The 15014-nt window shown below is 40.2% G+C and overlaps 1 protein-coding gene across 1 annotated transcript; it reads left to right on the top strand.

The window, feature by feature from the left end:
* Window positions 1-1045: 1045 nt before the first annotated feature.
* Window positions 1046-14990, top strand: jazf1b (JAZF zinc finger 1b). The gene is made up of 5 exons (XM_058647433.1): window positions 1046-1273; window positions 10146-10218; window positions 10799-10995; window positions 12452-12621; window positions 13612-14990. The coding sequence occupies exons 1-5, from the start codon at window positions 1159-1161 to the stop codon at window positions 13786-13788; spliced, it is 732 nt and encodes a 243-aa protein (XP_058503416.1). The 5' UTR covers window positions 1046-1158; the 3' UTR covers window positions 13789-14990.
* The last annotated feature ends 24 nt before the right edge of the window (window positions 14991-15014 follow it).

Here is a 15014-nt window from a genome sequence, read left to right as displayed (position 1 = left end):
ATTAATGTGTTATTTTAACTAATATGTTAACTCGACTCATTTTTATTGGCATATATAAATTAATCATACAATAAACCATATGTAAAATAGGATAGATGTATAGCGTTCTTGGACTGTTTTCCTGGCTACTTGCTTCACAAGTTGTGTGTTATATTATTCCTATATAATATTTTAGGCTGATGGTCATAAAATCCTTTAAAAACTATTTTAGGAGATGTTTGTTTATGTGCAATCGTGTTGTTTTACATTTCAGCCTATATAATTAGTTTGTTTGTATAATGATTCTGCAATTAATAAATGCATAAGTCACGAGAAATAACAGAAATCCAGTTCTAAATACATTCAAAGTGATAAGATCACATTGGGGAGAAAGCTACATAAGATTTTGATTGATGTGCACATCCATTTCAATCAATCAGTCAATAAAATGATGTGAAACACCCAAAAGTAAAAGTAGGCAAGAATTCAATGAAAGTGTCAACACTTCAGTTCTGTCCTCATGTCTTCATGAAGCTTGTAAAGAATTACACCTCACTGTGGGTCTTTATTCTAACTGTTGTTGCAAAATGAGACCATTAGAAGAAGTGAGGGTTCAAATCAGAAAGAACATAAGGTCCTAGTCCATTATTTAGAGCTTTAAATCCAGTTGAAGGGTTTTAAAATTAGAAGAATATGTCATTAAACATCTGTCTCTTCTGATATTAGTTGATGTGAAATCTGCTTGTTTTTGTAAATAATGTTTGTGGTGACTTGCGGTGAATTATTTACTGTTGATCCGTAAAATAAAGCCTGTCATAAATACACTACATAGAATATACATATATTTTTTGTGCCAAATCTTAATCTCAGTTGGACTACAACTATGCAAATTCTACTCAATCTAATTTTATATATATTTTCCCAATGATAGAACCAAATATGTGTCTTTTTAAATATGTATATATTTATATAGATGTGCATTGGGTTCCTTTTTTACAAACATGTTATGGTTATCAAGCATAACTTCCGGTGTGTCTGTCTCTCCCTTTGACGCAGCACCGCACCGCCCCTGCCGCTCCAGCTGTTCGCACGCACCGCTGTCCGCCGCTGCCGCCTCTGTTGCCGCTGCTGCTGCCGCCGCCGCTGCCGCCTGCCCTCATTTCCAATGCAGCAGCGACCATGACAGGCATCGCCGCTGCTTCTTTCTTCTCCAATGCTTGCAGATTTGGCGGCTGCGGACTTCACTTCGACTCTCTGGCCGAGCTCATCGTGCACATCGAGGACAGTCACATCGGTAAGCCCCGTCACCGCAGCCTGTGATGGCCGAGGTTTGTGCTTAGCAGACGTGGCTAACTTAGCGAGCTAGCAACTTACTTCCTGCGTCCTGACAACCCTGTTGCTAGGTGTGGTGGCTGTAGATATTACAGCAGCCGCGTCTGTCGTGTTATCAGCGCGTCATTGCTGTCACTGTTTACACTCAAACAGTTGCCGCTGCAGCCGAGCCGCGCGCACAAACACCGTCAGGTAAACACTTTTGTTTACGCTATCGACGCGACGAGTCGCTCGTGCAACAACAATATTGCAGCGCGGAGGCCCGCGCGCCGCACAGAGCTGTGCTGGAGGCGGTGTGTGTGCGTGAGCCAGTACATAAGGGAAGCTGGGTCATCATCAACAGTAGCCTAAAACACAGTTTAATTTGAATAGTTTAGTTTGTCTCTTTGTGTAAACAAACAATAACAAGTAAGTAAAGTAACGTTGAACATACTGTGCATGCAAGATAAGAAGCGTTTGAGATACTGACACCAAACAGCTTATAAATATGTAATAATTATCGCCATTGGCTCGTTATGACTTGACTAAGTGTTTGGTTATTGCCCATTTAAGTAAGTTTACACATTTTGGTTCTCAGTAAAGTGCTGCTAAGTCACTTAAACTTTATTTATCACTGAGAAGTTTATTTGACAAAGTTTTTATGACCTGTTTTATATATTTAATATTTACTTTTATCCTGTGACGTGCACATGCGACGGGGGCAATTGGTGCCCTAATGGATAAAATGTGTCACTAAAGTGCCCTTAAACATGAGTGTCCTCTGGCTGCCATTCATATGTGGTCTCTAAAGCAAAATATAAATTAAATAAAAAATTGTATTGTTTCTCAAGGTCTATGCCCTTTCAACATTGTTTCCTATGGGTGCCCTTCCAATCACAAAGGGTCAGGGCTGCCTTTGGCACCAGGCCCCACTTTGACATTTGGACATGCCTGCCTAGTGGCGACTGCCCCACTGTGCAGTATAGGTGCCCTTTACATTTTGCACCCCTGCCCTTCCAAATGTCTGTGCATGCCCCTGCTTTTATCAACTATATTGAAGTTTACTGCAACCAATGATGCAGGTCAGTGAGACAGACCTGTGGTGCTATTCAGTGCATGTTTATGTTTTCATTTATCAGATGAGACAGTGCTTTTCATTGTTCTTTACTTTGAAGAACACAGACTTGTATCACAGGCTGGAATTAATTTGAATCATTTCTTTTTGGAGCAGTTCATCTCATAAGACGCTGCCTCCCTTACCGCATATCAAGTTCCACCACAGTCAACAGCGCCACCTTCAGTTCTTGTGGCGCAACACAATAATAAGAACTGCATGGGAAGTCATTAGTAATGTCATCCACATGAATATTTAAGACTTATGTTTGAGTAATTTGTACAGTCAACTCAAGATAGCAGCTCTAAAAACAATCTTATATTCAAACACAGAGTCTAACGTATATTAATGTCCTTAAAGTAGATAATGTAAACAAATGAATGTACTCATTAAGCCATGAATATTAGTCTAATCCACAATTTATACATTTATACAAAATGTGTTATACTGTTTATATCAAAACCTCTGTCAAAGACTTCTAAATAATTTCCAGTGGATTGTATTTATTATTTAATCCCACATATTACACTATAATGATGTGTTTAATGAAGTCAGACAGAACTGCAGTTAATGATGTGAAATGTTGAAAGCATTACAGAAAGTTCCCCTGCTCTTTTAGTTCCCACATGTGTTTAACTCAATCTCTTATTTCAGACTTGTGTTATTATTGAGGCTGACATGGCACAGCTGTCTCTACTGTTCCTGTTTGTTGCTTGACTGGCTTTAATATCCTCAGCCCTCTGATTGTGTGCTGTGCTATGCATGTGTCCGAGGTGTTAGCCTTAGAAAAAAAAAAAATGCTTCCAAATCACTTATTGGGAAATAATGAGCCAATTAGTTGGCTTGCAGTGGAAAAACTCTGCTGGCCCCCTCCATTGTCCGCTCTGCTGTGCCCACTCTGAGGAGTGCGAAATCTTGCGCATTATGCCAAGTGCCTGTGAAGCATAATTACAGAGAGGGTGCCTGATTTGGCCTGTCTTCCTCCTCATCTGGTGGCCTGCTGCTTTAAGCACGCTCTCCTTTATAATTAGGCGCCTGGAAAACCAGCACACATTCCTGTCCCTGTTTTCCCCCCTGCCAGCCTGCTGTTCACGTCTCCAGACAAGAGGTGGCGCTGCTCTGCTGTGCGTTGAGTGAGCTATCATGAGATGTTAAAAGACGGTTGATTCTACAAACAATAACTCACCTTCATGATGAGAGCACAGGGTATTCTATTATGCTGGTTTGTTTGAGACAAAATTGATCATTATTTAGGTGGATTATAATCTGTCATTTGTGTGTTTAATTCTGTGGAGGAGGTTATTAATAAGGATGGCAGATTCCAATACTTTGTGTCTGATACCGATATCACAAACTAGAGTACTTGCTGATACCAATATCAGTCTGATACGGTCATTTTAGGCCATTTATGAACAATGAAGCTGTTAACAACACATTATTCTGACCATTTCAGGCTATTTCAAAGACATTATTATAACTGTGTCACAAATATTCTTCTCCCGTATAGAAGAAATAAACAGCCAAAACATGACTCATGTGATATATAGGATTTTTGGATTGTATCGGATTTTACATTTTTATCGCTCTCACATTGCACGTAACGCCATTCTGCACAGCATTTATTGTAGATATTCTGCACATATGTTCTTACATGTCTATTCCCCATACTTTATACTCCTATTCCTCTAATTCCTATTTATTTATTTATTTATTTAGTTTTTTCATATTCTTATATTGTGTTTCGAAATGTTTTGAAATTCTTGAGGATTTTAAAAATGTTTCTAACCACTGGTGCTTGAATGTCCTAGTAACGTGATGCGACAGTAAACGTGATTTGATTTGACTTCCAATCCAGTGATTTTGACCAGTATCAGACCGATACCGATACTGAGTATCGTATCATATCGGCTCACCCCTAGTTATTATTGATTTGTGATATGATTTTGAATTAAAATAACTTTTTAAATAGGCCGCAAGTTCTGTATTTCTTTAAAGTTCAAGTAGATTCTGTAAAAATATGACATTAGTGGTGTTATTATAGTTAATCCATGACTGTCTCTTCCTTCAACTTGACAGCAGCGTACAGTTGATAATGAGTACTCGGTGCTGCACTCAGTCCTTTCTTAACAAATTCAGCTGATTTAAAGAGAACCAGCAGCTAATGAGCCAAAGACACAGAGGAAAGTTTTAACACACAGTCATAGTCATACCTGTCAAACCTGTAATATCTCATCAAACGTCTGGTATTAGTGTGGTGTATAAAAGTGCACACACACACACACACACACACACACACACAAAGCTATAGAGAAATGTTTACTTTGTCACTGAGTGACCAGAAGCCCGTTTGTGCATGTGTGTGCGTCTGCAGCCTGGCACACTGATGGCCTCAAGTGTCCAGGCTCTGCAACAATGGATCAGCTTGTTGCAAATCCTCAATGACGGCTCATATAGTAGATTTTGGGTCTGCACCCCCAAAATCTGCGGGGAAGTAATAAATTTGGGAAGCAGTAACTAGTTTCCTGATCTGTGCACCTGGTGTGCCTAATTACATTTCCCTGTTCCCTGACACCACGGCTCCTGTTCCTGTGCGGTGGGCGACTGCAACACGAGGAGCTGCTGTAACGATAAAACATTTCGTACAGGAGATAATTCACCGCCCGTGTTGACTTTACACACAGTGGGTGTGTAGTTTCATGCAGAACAAATATGATATTTAAACGTGTAGGGTGTTCAGGGGTTCTTCTTAACTTTCCCTTTACTACGTCTGCATATATTAGTGTCCAGAAGTTTTTTTTTTTAATTATTTTTGATTGGTTATTTTTCTGCATAAGTTGTTTTGCAAATAAAATGTTTCCCTGCAACTCCCTTACCTTTGTAATTTAAGGGTGTTCTTATAGGGGCTTATTTCTCATCTATAATTTAAATATTATGAATTTGTGGTTTCAGCAATTCAGTAATCACATGGTATTATTAAGTTAGTAGGATCTAATATTAGAGTAATATTAATTTATTCAATTTGTAATGTAAAATCCAGGTAATAGCTTGATAATAATTATATACAAATGAAGGCATTTGTATATGGTTCTCAAACTGTGGTACGTGTACCAGCAGTGCTGCCAAGCTTCCTCTGGTGGTACTGTTCTTCTGTATGTGATCAGGGGGGAGCTGAGGTGTTTTGACATGAGGGTGTTTAAAATTAAACAAATAACAACAAAAAAAATCATAAATTAAATAAAAATAGATATAGAGTCACCTTATCTCTCGCTCCATCTTAATCAAATTTGATTATACCAGTGTTTGAAGTATATGTGAGGAAGAGGAGGATGATGAGAGAGCAAATTGTCTTATTGGGAATAGATCTGCCTCCGGTGAAAAGTCTGGAGCTGACTTTGCTCGGCCTATTACGACACTGGATTTTAACGTTGGTGATAATTGTGTTACTTCAAGAGTTCAATATTTTATAAGTTTGAGAATCACTGCATTAGAGCATTTTTGCTTTTTCATATGATTGTAAAGTGAATCTTTCTAAGTTTTTGACTGGTGAATAGCAATGACTTGTGTGTGTGTGTGTGTGTGTGTGTGTGTGTGTGTGTGTGCCCCCTGTGTTTATCTCTGCATTGGTACAAACGTGTCTTTGTGGATGTGTTCACAAATTAGTGCACTGTATATTTTTAGGTTGCTGTCCGTGCTAAATGTATTTACAATAGATCACTCTAACTGCAGCCCCGGGTGCTTATTTTTATTTTTTTATATATATTTTTTAAAGTAACCTGCAAAGGCAGCTTACACATGGAGCTCAGCTCTGTTTCATTTCCTCCTCAGAGGTCACATCGTAATGAATTACCTGAGCCACCACTCCTGGTAATGTTCCCCGCTGCTCAGAGTCGCCATAAACATGTCACCATAATGCTCACCACTCTACTCTATACCGTGCATTTGGCCATGAGGGTGGATGGCTGAGCCAGACTCTGGTGGTAATGAGAGAGGGAGCTGTGTGTCTGGTGTGTGTTTGTGTTTGTATGTGTGTGTGTGTGTGTAGAGAGAGAGGGTCGTGGAGGGCGTTATGTGAGGGCAGCAGGCGTTGCCTTAGGAAGGTTGGCTGTGTGATCATCCTTTGGTTTCCTCTTGAAGACCATCAGAGCGACACTAATGAGAACATGTGATGGCATCATGTTTTCTGCTGATACAGACTCGTGCTCCCTCTCTCTGTACGTTCCCACGGAAATAAACATTGATTCTCGGTGTTTCCCAAAGTTTTTTTTTACGTGGGGACTTTTTGAAGACAAAAACTAACTATCACCACCAAGTTCTTAACTTCTCAACTATTTTTACTGCCACTTCTGCATCACCTAATATCATTTTGAACCGGTGAACCAGCCACTTCCCAAATATACATGTTTTAAAAATGAATCCCAACTTCATTTTATGCATGTTATTGAAAATATATACTCACAAACACAAATCCTTAGAAAAAGACTGGGGAAAAAAATAATTCTCCCACCACCAACCTGTTGGTCCTGACTTGGACGATGGTAAAGACTGTTATAGAGAGTGTGGTTAGTTTGTCCTGTAAAGTCTGCACTGTATGTAATTAACTCTTTGTTGAAAGAAACATTAAGTTTCAACACTTATCTCGTACCTTCAAGGGAAACAGTGCTTCCTGAGGTTGCTGCTTCTTTTTTTCCTTTTCCATATCTGATACTTTAATGTCACCGTGTATGTTAACAGTCCCTTTAGCTTGGCAATGATTGTCAGCCTTGTTTGGAGATTAATCAGGAACCCCCCCCCTTTTTTTTGCTTCTCAGAAAGCTTCTACTAGACGACCACCAAAGTGGACCACCTGAGTAGTTTGATTACAGGGGTTCCAATCTCTACGTTAAAGCACCTTCACCCTGGTCCCTGACTGCTGGTGGCCCCAGAAGAATAGCAGAGGCTGTGGGGGAAGTGGCCCCTGCAGAGGCCTCCTCCCTAGTCCTCACTTGAGGTGTGTGTGATTTACAGTGTGTGGGAACAGACTGATCCAAACGCGATGTGAGCGGTCTGTGAGCAGACCGCCGTTCTTCTCCTGGAGACTCATTAGTGATGTTAGGAGGGATTTTCTGGTGCACTCACGCACTCACATACCGACCCGCAGAGCCCAGAATAGTCTCGGTGCTGCCTTTTGGCAGTGGAATAGTGACATTGTCAATGTGACTTTCCTCCTGGGTGTTTCGATGATTTTTGCTGCAGAGTGGAGAGAGGTGTGCTATCCTTCTCATTGAGAATAAATCCACCTTTAATGAAACACTTGCTCGTGAGTGGGGCCTTGACGAAAACCTCCTGAGCCTCAGGCGCTGAGGTTTGAGCTGTTCTTACAACGTACATTGTCTACAACTCTATTTGTCACTATTTATCATCACCCAAGCAGCTTGATTTTTAAATTCCCTGCGTCTTTTGACACCCATGTCCACCTAAAGTGAGTGAAATCACTGTGTCGACAGAGATTTCTCTTCCACCTCTGCGACGCGTTCCCTCTCTCGTGCGCTCTTTAATGTTTGGTTTGAGTCTAACTGGACATCGTTACCTGTCACCTTCTACAGCCCATGTTTCCCTTTATGCATGGTTGTGTGTGTGTGCACACGTATGCGTGCGGTAGTCTATATTTGAATTTATAGCTTTTGTCCATGTTCCACTTACAACATACATTTGTTATTATGGCTTCCAGGTGACAAGGTAAAATATTTTAGTACAGAAATTGTATGAGATGTCTTGTCTGGAAGAGTAGAAGCCACGTTCTTTAAAAAAAATACAGTAGTTATTTAGTTATGCAAATAAGCATATGAAGTGTCACTTAAAGTCAGTTTTTTTAGTGATTCATACATTTTCTATCACTATTTACAGTATAACAAAATCAACATGTGAAGGTTAACCCTTTAACAGCTAAGCCTCTAAATGTCCCCCTTTGCTTACCCTAACCATAAAAGGGCCAGAAAATGTCCTGTGAGTACCCTATTTACAATTTACTGCATGTTAAAATAGTGTATTAACAATTTAAAATGAAGAAAAACACCACCAAACACTGTAGTTGTACATGATCACCAGATTTTGCGTGTTAGATTAGAAATTTGAGCAGTATTTAAAGTAACATTTGTTTGAGTTTTTGGTCATAAAATGGAGACGATGTACAGGTGCCGGCTTCCTGCAACAGCGCGAGTAAAGTTAGCGTAATTAGCGTTTGACATGCAACTTCTGTTGGAATGTGCCCAACAGCACAAACCGTAATGCAAAGTGCGCTTGTGCAAACGTGTCGTCTACGATACACTCGGTGTTAAAGGGTTAAATCCTATCTCATAGGGGCTTGAGCACCAAAATCTGATCGTTTCTTCCTTTTTTTTTCCAACATGAAATTTAATGAGAGCCTGTTTTTAGTTTGTATGCTCCACACACACAAACAAACAAAGAGGAGTAAAATCCCAAAGCTGTGGAAGTGATAATGGTGTATGACTCAGGCTCTCAAAGGTGTTGCTTATCCCTTTAACCAAAAAAAAAAAACCCTTAATTACACTATTTCCCTATGTTTTATACAATATAATTACCGCAGCAATTTTTAAATTAAATTAATTGGTACTGAGCTGGGTTTTTTTTTTTTTTTTTTCTTGCTGAGTGGACAAAGTTTTTTAAAGCTGCTTTGTAGGCATCATGCTATGAAAAAAGAAAAAGCATGATTAAAATTTAAATGTCACAGGCAGGAGCCTGAGGCCTAAGAGCTTATGGTTCGAAATGAGCGATGGTTTTAACCACGTGGGGGAAGCAGTCTTTCGCAGCTCAGTCAGAGGCAGACAGGGAGGTTCAGCCAGTAAGTGGTAGACACTGTTGTTTTATGGGGCTTCTCTCTCTTGTCACACATGGACAGCAGTGGGAAGAGCGTTTGAAGTCAGGCCCTCTTCTCCTCGGGGTGTGGAGATGTGGCTATTGTTGTACATTTAGCACCGCTGAGCAAGACGAAAGTCTGGAGCACAGCGTGGGGGAAACACTGTGTGCGTCAAGTGTGGTCATGTATGAGAAATGTGGCATCTGCGGAGCAGCTTTTTTTCAAACGGGGGCGGTGGAAATTCAGAAGGGGAATAGGCTGTGTGCTTCAGCAGCATTACACTCTGAGACGCTGGACACTACGTTGTCAATGGACTGGCCTTAAGAAAAAGCATCAGCCTAGAAGTCAATGAGCTCCTCCAGCGTCACTTTCGCCAGTGGTGGCTGTCGTCTAGACGGTGGTGTATGACATCATGTTTAAAATGAGCTCCACTGCACACTGCATTACATATTTTATTTTTTTTATTAGCCTTTATTCCTGTAGACAGCTGAGCATGTACGGTGTTTCATTCTTGCAGCAGCATGCATTGGTGACGTGGTCCAGGAGGTTTTGGGAAGTTAAGGTCAAATGTGACGGCCCTGAGGAGTTCTGCATGTGACCATTTGCTGTGAACCTGTTTCACTACCTGGCAACAGCCAGTTGCTTCTTTGGAAACAGTTGGGGAGGTTTAAGTGGGAAACCAGTCAAGAATCCTTGTCACTATAACATCTGGTTTATTTGGGGGGGGAAAGTGGAATATCATATGTGGATCTGGCTCTCCACAACTGGCCAAAAACAGTAAATTATGAGGCAAAATGTTATTTTTAGTAACTCTGCAAAGTTGCACCATTGTTTATTGATATGTTATGCACATAATTCTTCTACTCTCTGTCTCTCTGGCCTGCTCAGATACAGACCCCCGCCTTCTGGAGAAGCAGGAGCAGCAGCAGCCGACATATGTGGCCCTTAGCTACATCAACAGGTGAAGAAATGTAACTTTTAAAAGAAAATTTCACAAGTTTGCCAAAATCTGATATGACTTTTACATTAATGTCACTACTGTGTCCCATGTGTTGTCTATGAGGTTCTACCAGCAGATTGAGATGTCAACTGGTTGATTGCTCAGATGAATTGCTTGAGTATTTTCCCTGCCTGGCTTTTTTTTTTATTGCACTGGGTTCATCCCATTGGTCTTTGATATGGTGCTTGACTAGTGGTTTTTAAAAGCCTTATACAACAAACCAGTGTATAAGAAGGTCTGCCACTGTCTCCCTGCCTTCACAATCACATCTTGATGTGGTTATTGCTTAATTTGTTAATTCCACTTCAGCTGTAACAATGTCTATGTTAACATTTAATTTTTATGATACACATTTACAAAGACTTTACTATCCACCATAAACCCCTGTAAAAAGGTTTTCTTTCCTTTTTTTGGATGGGAATGAAGCCAATGATACTTTTTTTTTTTTTTCTGCAGTAGCAAACCTTTAATGCCGTGAATGGGATGACCCCTCCGTTCACATCATCCTAACGCTGGCCAGCCTTGTGTTCCACAATTCCAGGTTCATGACAGATGCTGCGCGGCGAGAACACGACGCCCTGAAGAAGAAGGTGCAGCCCAAGTTGTCTCTTTCTCTGACAGGCAGTCTGTCCCGCAGCAGTGTTTCCACGCCGCCTCGCCACACCAGTGGAAACCTCACGCCTCCCGTCACCCCTCCCATCACGCCTTCCTCCTCCTTCCGCAGCAGCACACCCACAGGTAACCGTCTCTGAGCAGATGTCTAGAACACAGTAACAGTGGACTATTGTAGCAGTAATGAGACTGATTTATCATAAGTAGAGGCAGAGAGGAAAAGGTGGAGAAAGAGTGATTATTCTTCATGGTCTGAATAAAATAAAATAAAATAAAATAAAATAAAATAAAATAAAATAAAATAAAATAAAATAAAATAAAATAAAATAAAATAAAATAAAATAAAATAAAATAAAATAAAATAAAATAAAATAAAATAAAAAGGTGGGTCACAGTATTGACTTCCTCCATCTTCATTCTACGTGACTCTACAATTCTCCTTTTGCCTCTCTCTTTCTCTCAGCACGTCTCCTTAACACTCTCTCTTGTGCGTTGGTGTCCCGTGCGACTTAAAACATAAACATTGTTCGGGGAAATCAGAAAGTCTGAGAGTCTACAGCCAAAGATTTCTTGGCCCCAGACAGGAAGTGTGTCATCTCTCAGCAACTTTAGACAACATAGAACATTTTACATCTACAGTTTTATGGCAGAATACTCACTATTTGTTGCATTTACCTTAGCAATTAAAAAAAATCTATTTTAAAAATGGTTTTAAAATCAATGACAGTCAGTGATTCTCCTTCATGTGGAGCCAGTGTGGAACAGGTGGGGCAGCCCTCTCGTGCCCCCCATTAACAAGCCACCACTGATTACCTTTCAAACCGTAACGTCTTGTAGATATTGTCCATCAATTAAAGATGAAAACCTATTAGAATGGGGCAGAGTCCTCATTCTCTGCAGCTAATTTGACTAATTCTCAACAATGTCTGTTACATAGGATTAGATAGAGATTAGAGATTTTCCCCCCATATACTCATATGCTCATATTTTTTAGGTTTAGAGACAAACCGTACAATTTTCCTCTCATGATCGACAGTGTCAGCATCGTACGACAGAGTATTAGGGCCAAACTGAAGAAAATGTTTTTTAATCTTTTGAGAATAAACTCGAAATATGACGAGAATAAAGTCATAATTATCATTCAAGCCAAATCTCAGATGATCAGCTGCAACCTGCGTCCAGATGAGGAACGCGGAGCATTTTGTGAAGTTACATTTTGGACTCGGCTTTGCAAATAAGGAAACACTTCATATTTCGGCACATCGGCACCACATAAACATCAGTGTCGGGGCTTTGAAAAGATTGTGCAAGAAACTGAGTCTGTTTGAAGGAAAGGATCACGCAGACTCGGAGGAAATGCCTGGTAGTGGTCGAGGTAGAGGTCCAGGCGACCGCTGGTAACATCTGCATGCTTTTCAAAGAGGTTTGACATTTCTAAAGAAACGATTAGATTGATAATTTAAGTTTTGGATCCAGAAGGAGTGGAACTACGGCTGCCCTCCAATAATAATGGAGGTCACATAAATCTTCCCAACCTGTGTGTGTGTGTGTGATCATTTGTTACTTCATGTTTTTCCCACAGGTAGCGAGTGTGACGAAGAGGAGGTGGACTTTCAGGAGTCTGACAGTGATGAATCGTGGACCACAGAGAGCGCCATCAGCTCTGAGTCCATCCTCAGTTCCATGTGCATGAACGGAGGAGACGAGAAGCCTTTTGCGTGCCCCGTCCCAGGCTGTAAAAAGAGATACAAGGTAAGTTTCCCTCCACGACTACATACACTAACATCTATGTGATACACTGTATATCATCGGCTGAGTGTGGTTATTTTTGCTTACATTCATGAGAATGCAAAGTCAAAATGGATTCCCTGCTGTTGACTATGGAAAATAGGTTCTTTAGTTGAGCATTCCAACAACATAAATACATACATCTCGTCCATTTCAGTAATGTGGGCTTTTATGGGATTTTCCATTCACATCTGGCATGGTGGTTTGGATAAATTATGTGCAGCCTGAGAAAATTGCATTGCTGACGTGAATGACAGGGTTATGGGCGATGACTTAGTCTGAGGCGGCAGGCAGATTTAGGAGGAGAACGAGATAGATTTTTAACAAGAAAACATTTTTATTTCTCCTCTCCACAGTCTTATGTTTAATGGTGACTTTGGACTTTTGTTGTCCAAAGTTGATGAAAGCGATACAGTACACGAGCACACGCTGCGCCCACCCCAGTCTTTATGTTTCACAGCATTCCTGCAACAGTGACATCTGTGAGGGACATTTTCTGTTCTCCTGTACACAACTTTGAATTTGGCACCCTTAACCTAATCCCATCTGACACCTTTGACCTTGAGAGCTGAGAGCTCTGCATCATGACATGACATCAGTACCTGACTTTACTCGTGATTTTGTAGCTTAAACTCATAGTAAGGCGTTTCTGCCACTAGGTGTCCCAATCAGAATAATAACAAACGACATAGTGTGATGAGGATCTTCTTACATTAACACAGAGTGGACAGTAGGGTTGTAAATAAATATGGCATCATTGTTTGTATAATTCATTGGGGTTGTACATTTTATTCAAATTATTCCTTTTAGGACACCGTTTTCACATCTTTATTCTGTAAGAAAAAATAATTTTACTTCCATTTCATGTTAAAAAAATGAATTCATTCTATGTTGCTCGCTCTAATAGACGTTTGTCAAAGTGAGGATTGTTTCATTTTCCCCGTTTTGTTTCAGAATGTGAACGGGATCAAGTATCATGCCAAGAACGGCCACCGGACCCAGATAAGGGTGCGCAAACCCTTCAAGTGCCGGTGTGGGAAGAGCTACAAAACGTCTCAGGGTCTCCGCCACCACACCATTAACTTCCACCCGCCCATCTCTGCTGACATCATCCGTAAGATGCAGCAGTAGAGTCAGAGTGAGTGACCGACCAGCGCTGTCCTTCAGGCCACTTCCCCACCACCCAAACACCGTCATCACCAGCAATGGCTGTTCCTGATTTCACATCATTCCTCTCATTCTCAAACCCCACCTGCCCCTTCTCTTTAAATCTCACTTTGCTGACACTATTTTTGATATATTTTGCATGGTATAAATGTATTACTATTCATCTTTACTTTTTTTTTTATATAAATATATATGTTTATTTAGTCACAGTTTTGTATTTTGCACATTTACATTTTCATTTATCCATCGGAACTTTTTTTTATATGTGGTGCTGATTCAAGATGAGGACGATGGAGTTGCCACACTAAAGTCTCAAGTATCCTTGCATGTATTACGAGGCATCTTGCTTTAAAGGCAGTGTGAAGGTGGAAGAAACGTGTGTTTCATACAGTATGAGCCAAACAAACATTGGAATGTGTGTGTGTGTGTGTGTGTGTGATAAATGTTAAACTCTTGGTATGTTTTATTCTAGATCATATTTGCTGTTGTTGGACTCAGTTTCTCTCCTGTCACATAAGTATTACAATCCTTTTTTTTTTATTTCTGGTTTACTGCTAAAACTTGTGTGAGCACCAAAGGATGATCTCAGGTGACATTTGGAAGCATTTCAGCACCTCGGTCCTGCCCAAGTGTTCTCATAGTATTTTTTCCATTTAATGGGAACTCCGTCATTGTTCCGAGTCACTTTCTTAAAAAAAATAATAAACATAAGCAGTCGTCCTCACTTTTTTACAGTGAGGGATTGAAGCACTTTTTCTAACAAGTTGCCAACAAATTAACATTTACTGCCAGATCTCTTCAGTTCTGGTGTTTGTACAGCAGCTTCAGAACAGAGCTGAAGTACTCGAGTATCAACAATGAGCCTTTAGGTAACATCTTCACTGCATGGATGTTAGTGTTGAGGAACTGTTGTGACAGTATTGTACTGCCAATATGGAGGAAAGTCTTTGGTATCGTGTAAAGTGAATGTATTGTCATGTGTTAAGTGCATTAAATTATATTTTCATATGTTACAAACAAAAAAAAACAACAACAATCATTATGTGCATAAAAAGGGAAACGTTGTTTGGGGAAACTAATAGTCATGTACTTTATTTCCTCAGAAAGCTGCTTCATGTAAACTTTTGTTACATTTAGAATAAAAGTTCTTCTATTGTGTGCCTAAAGTGTTGTTTTTACTGTGTCATGAC

This window comes from Solea solea, chromosome 13 (genome assembly GCF_958295425.1).
Source record: "Solea solea chromosome 13, fSolSol10.1, whole genome shotgun sequence".
NCBI lineage: Eukaryota > Metazoa > Chordata > Actinopteri > Pleuronectiformes > Soleidae > Solea > Solea solea.
The sequence above is the reverse complement of the archived record's forward strand: the minus strand, read 5'-3'. Positions and strand labels throughout refer to the sequence as shown.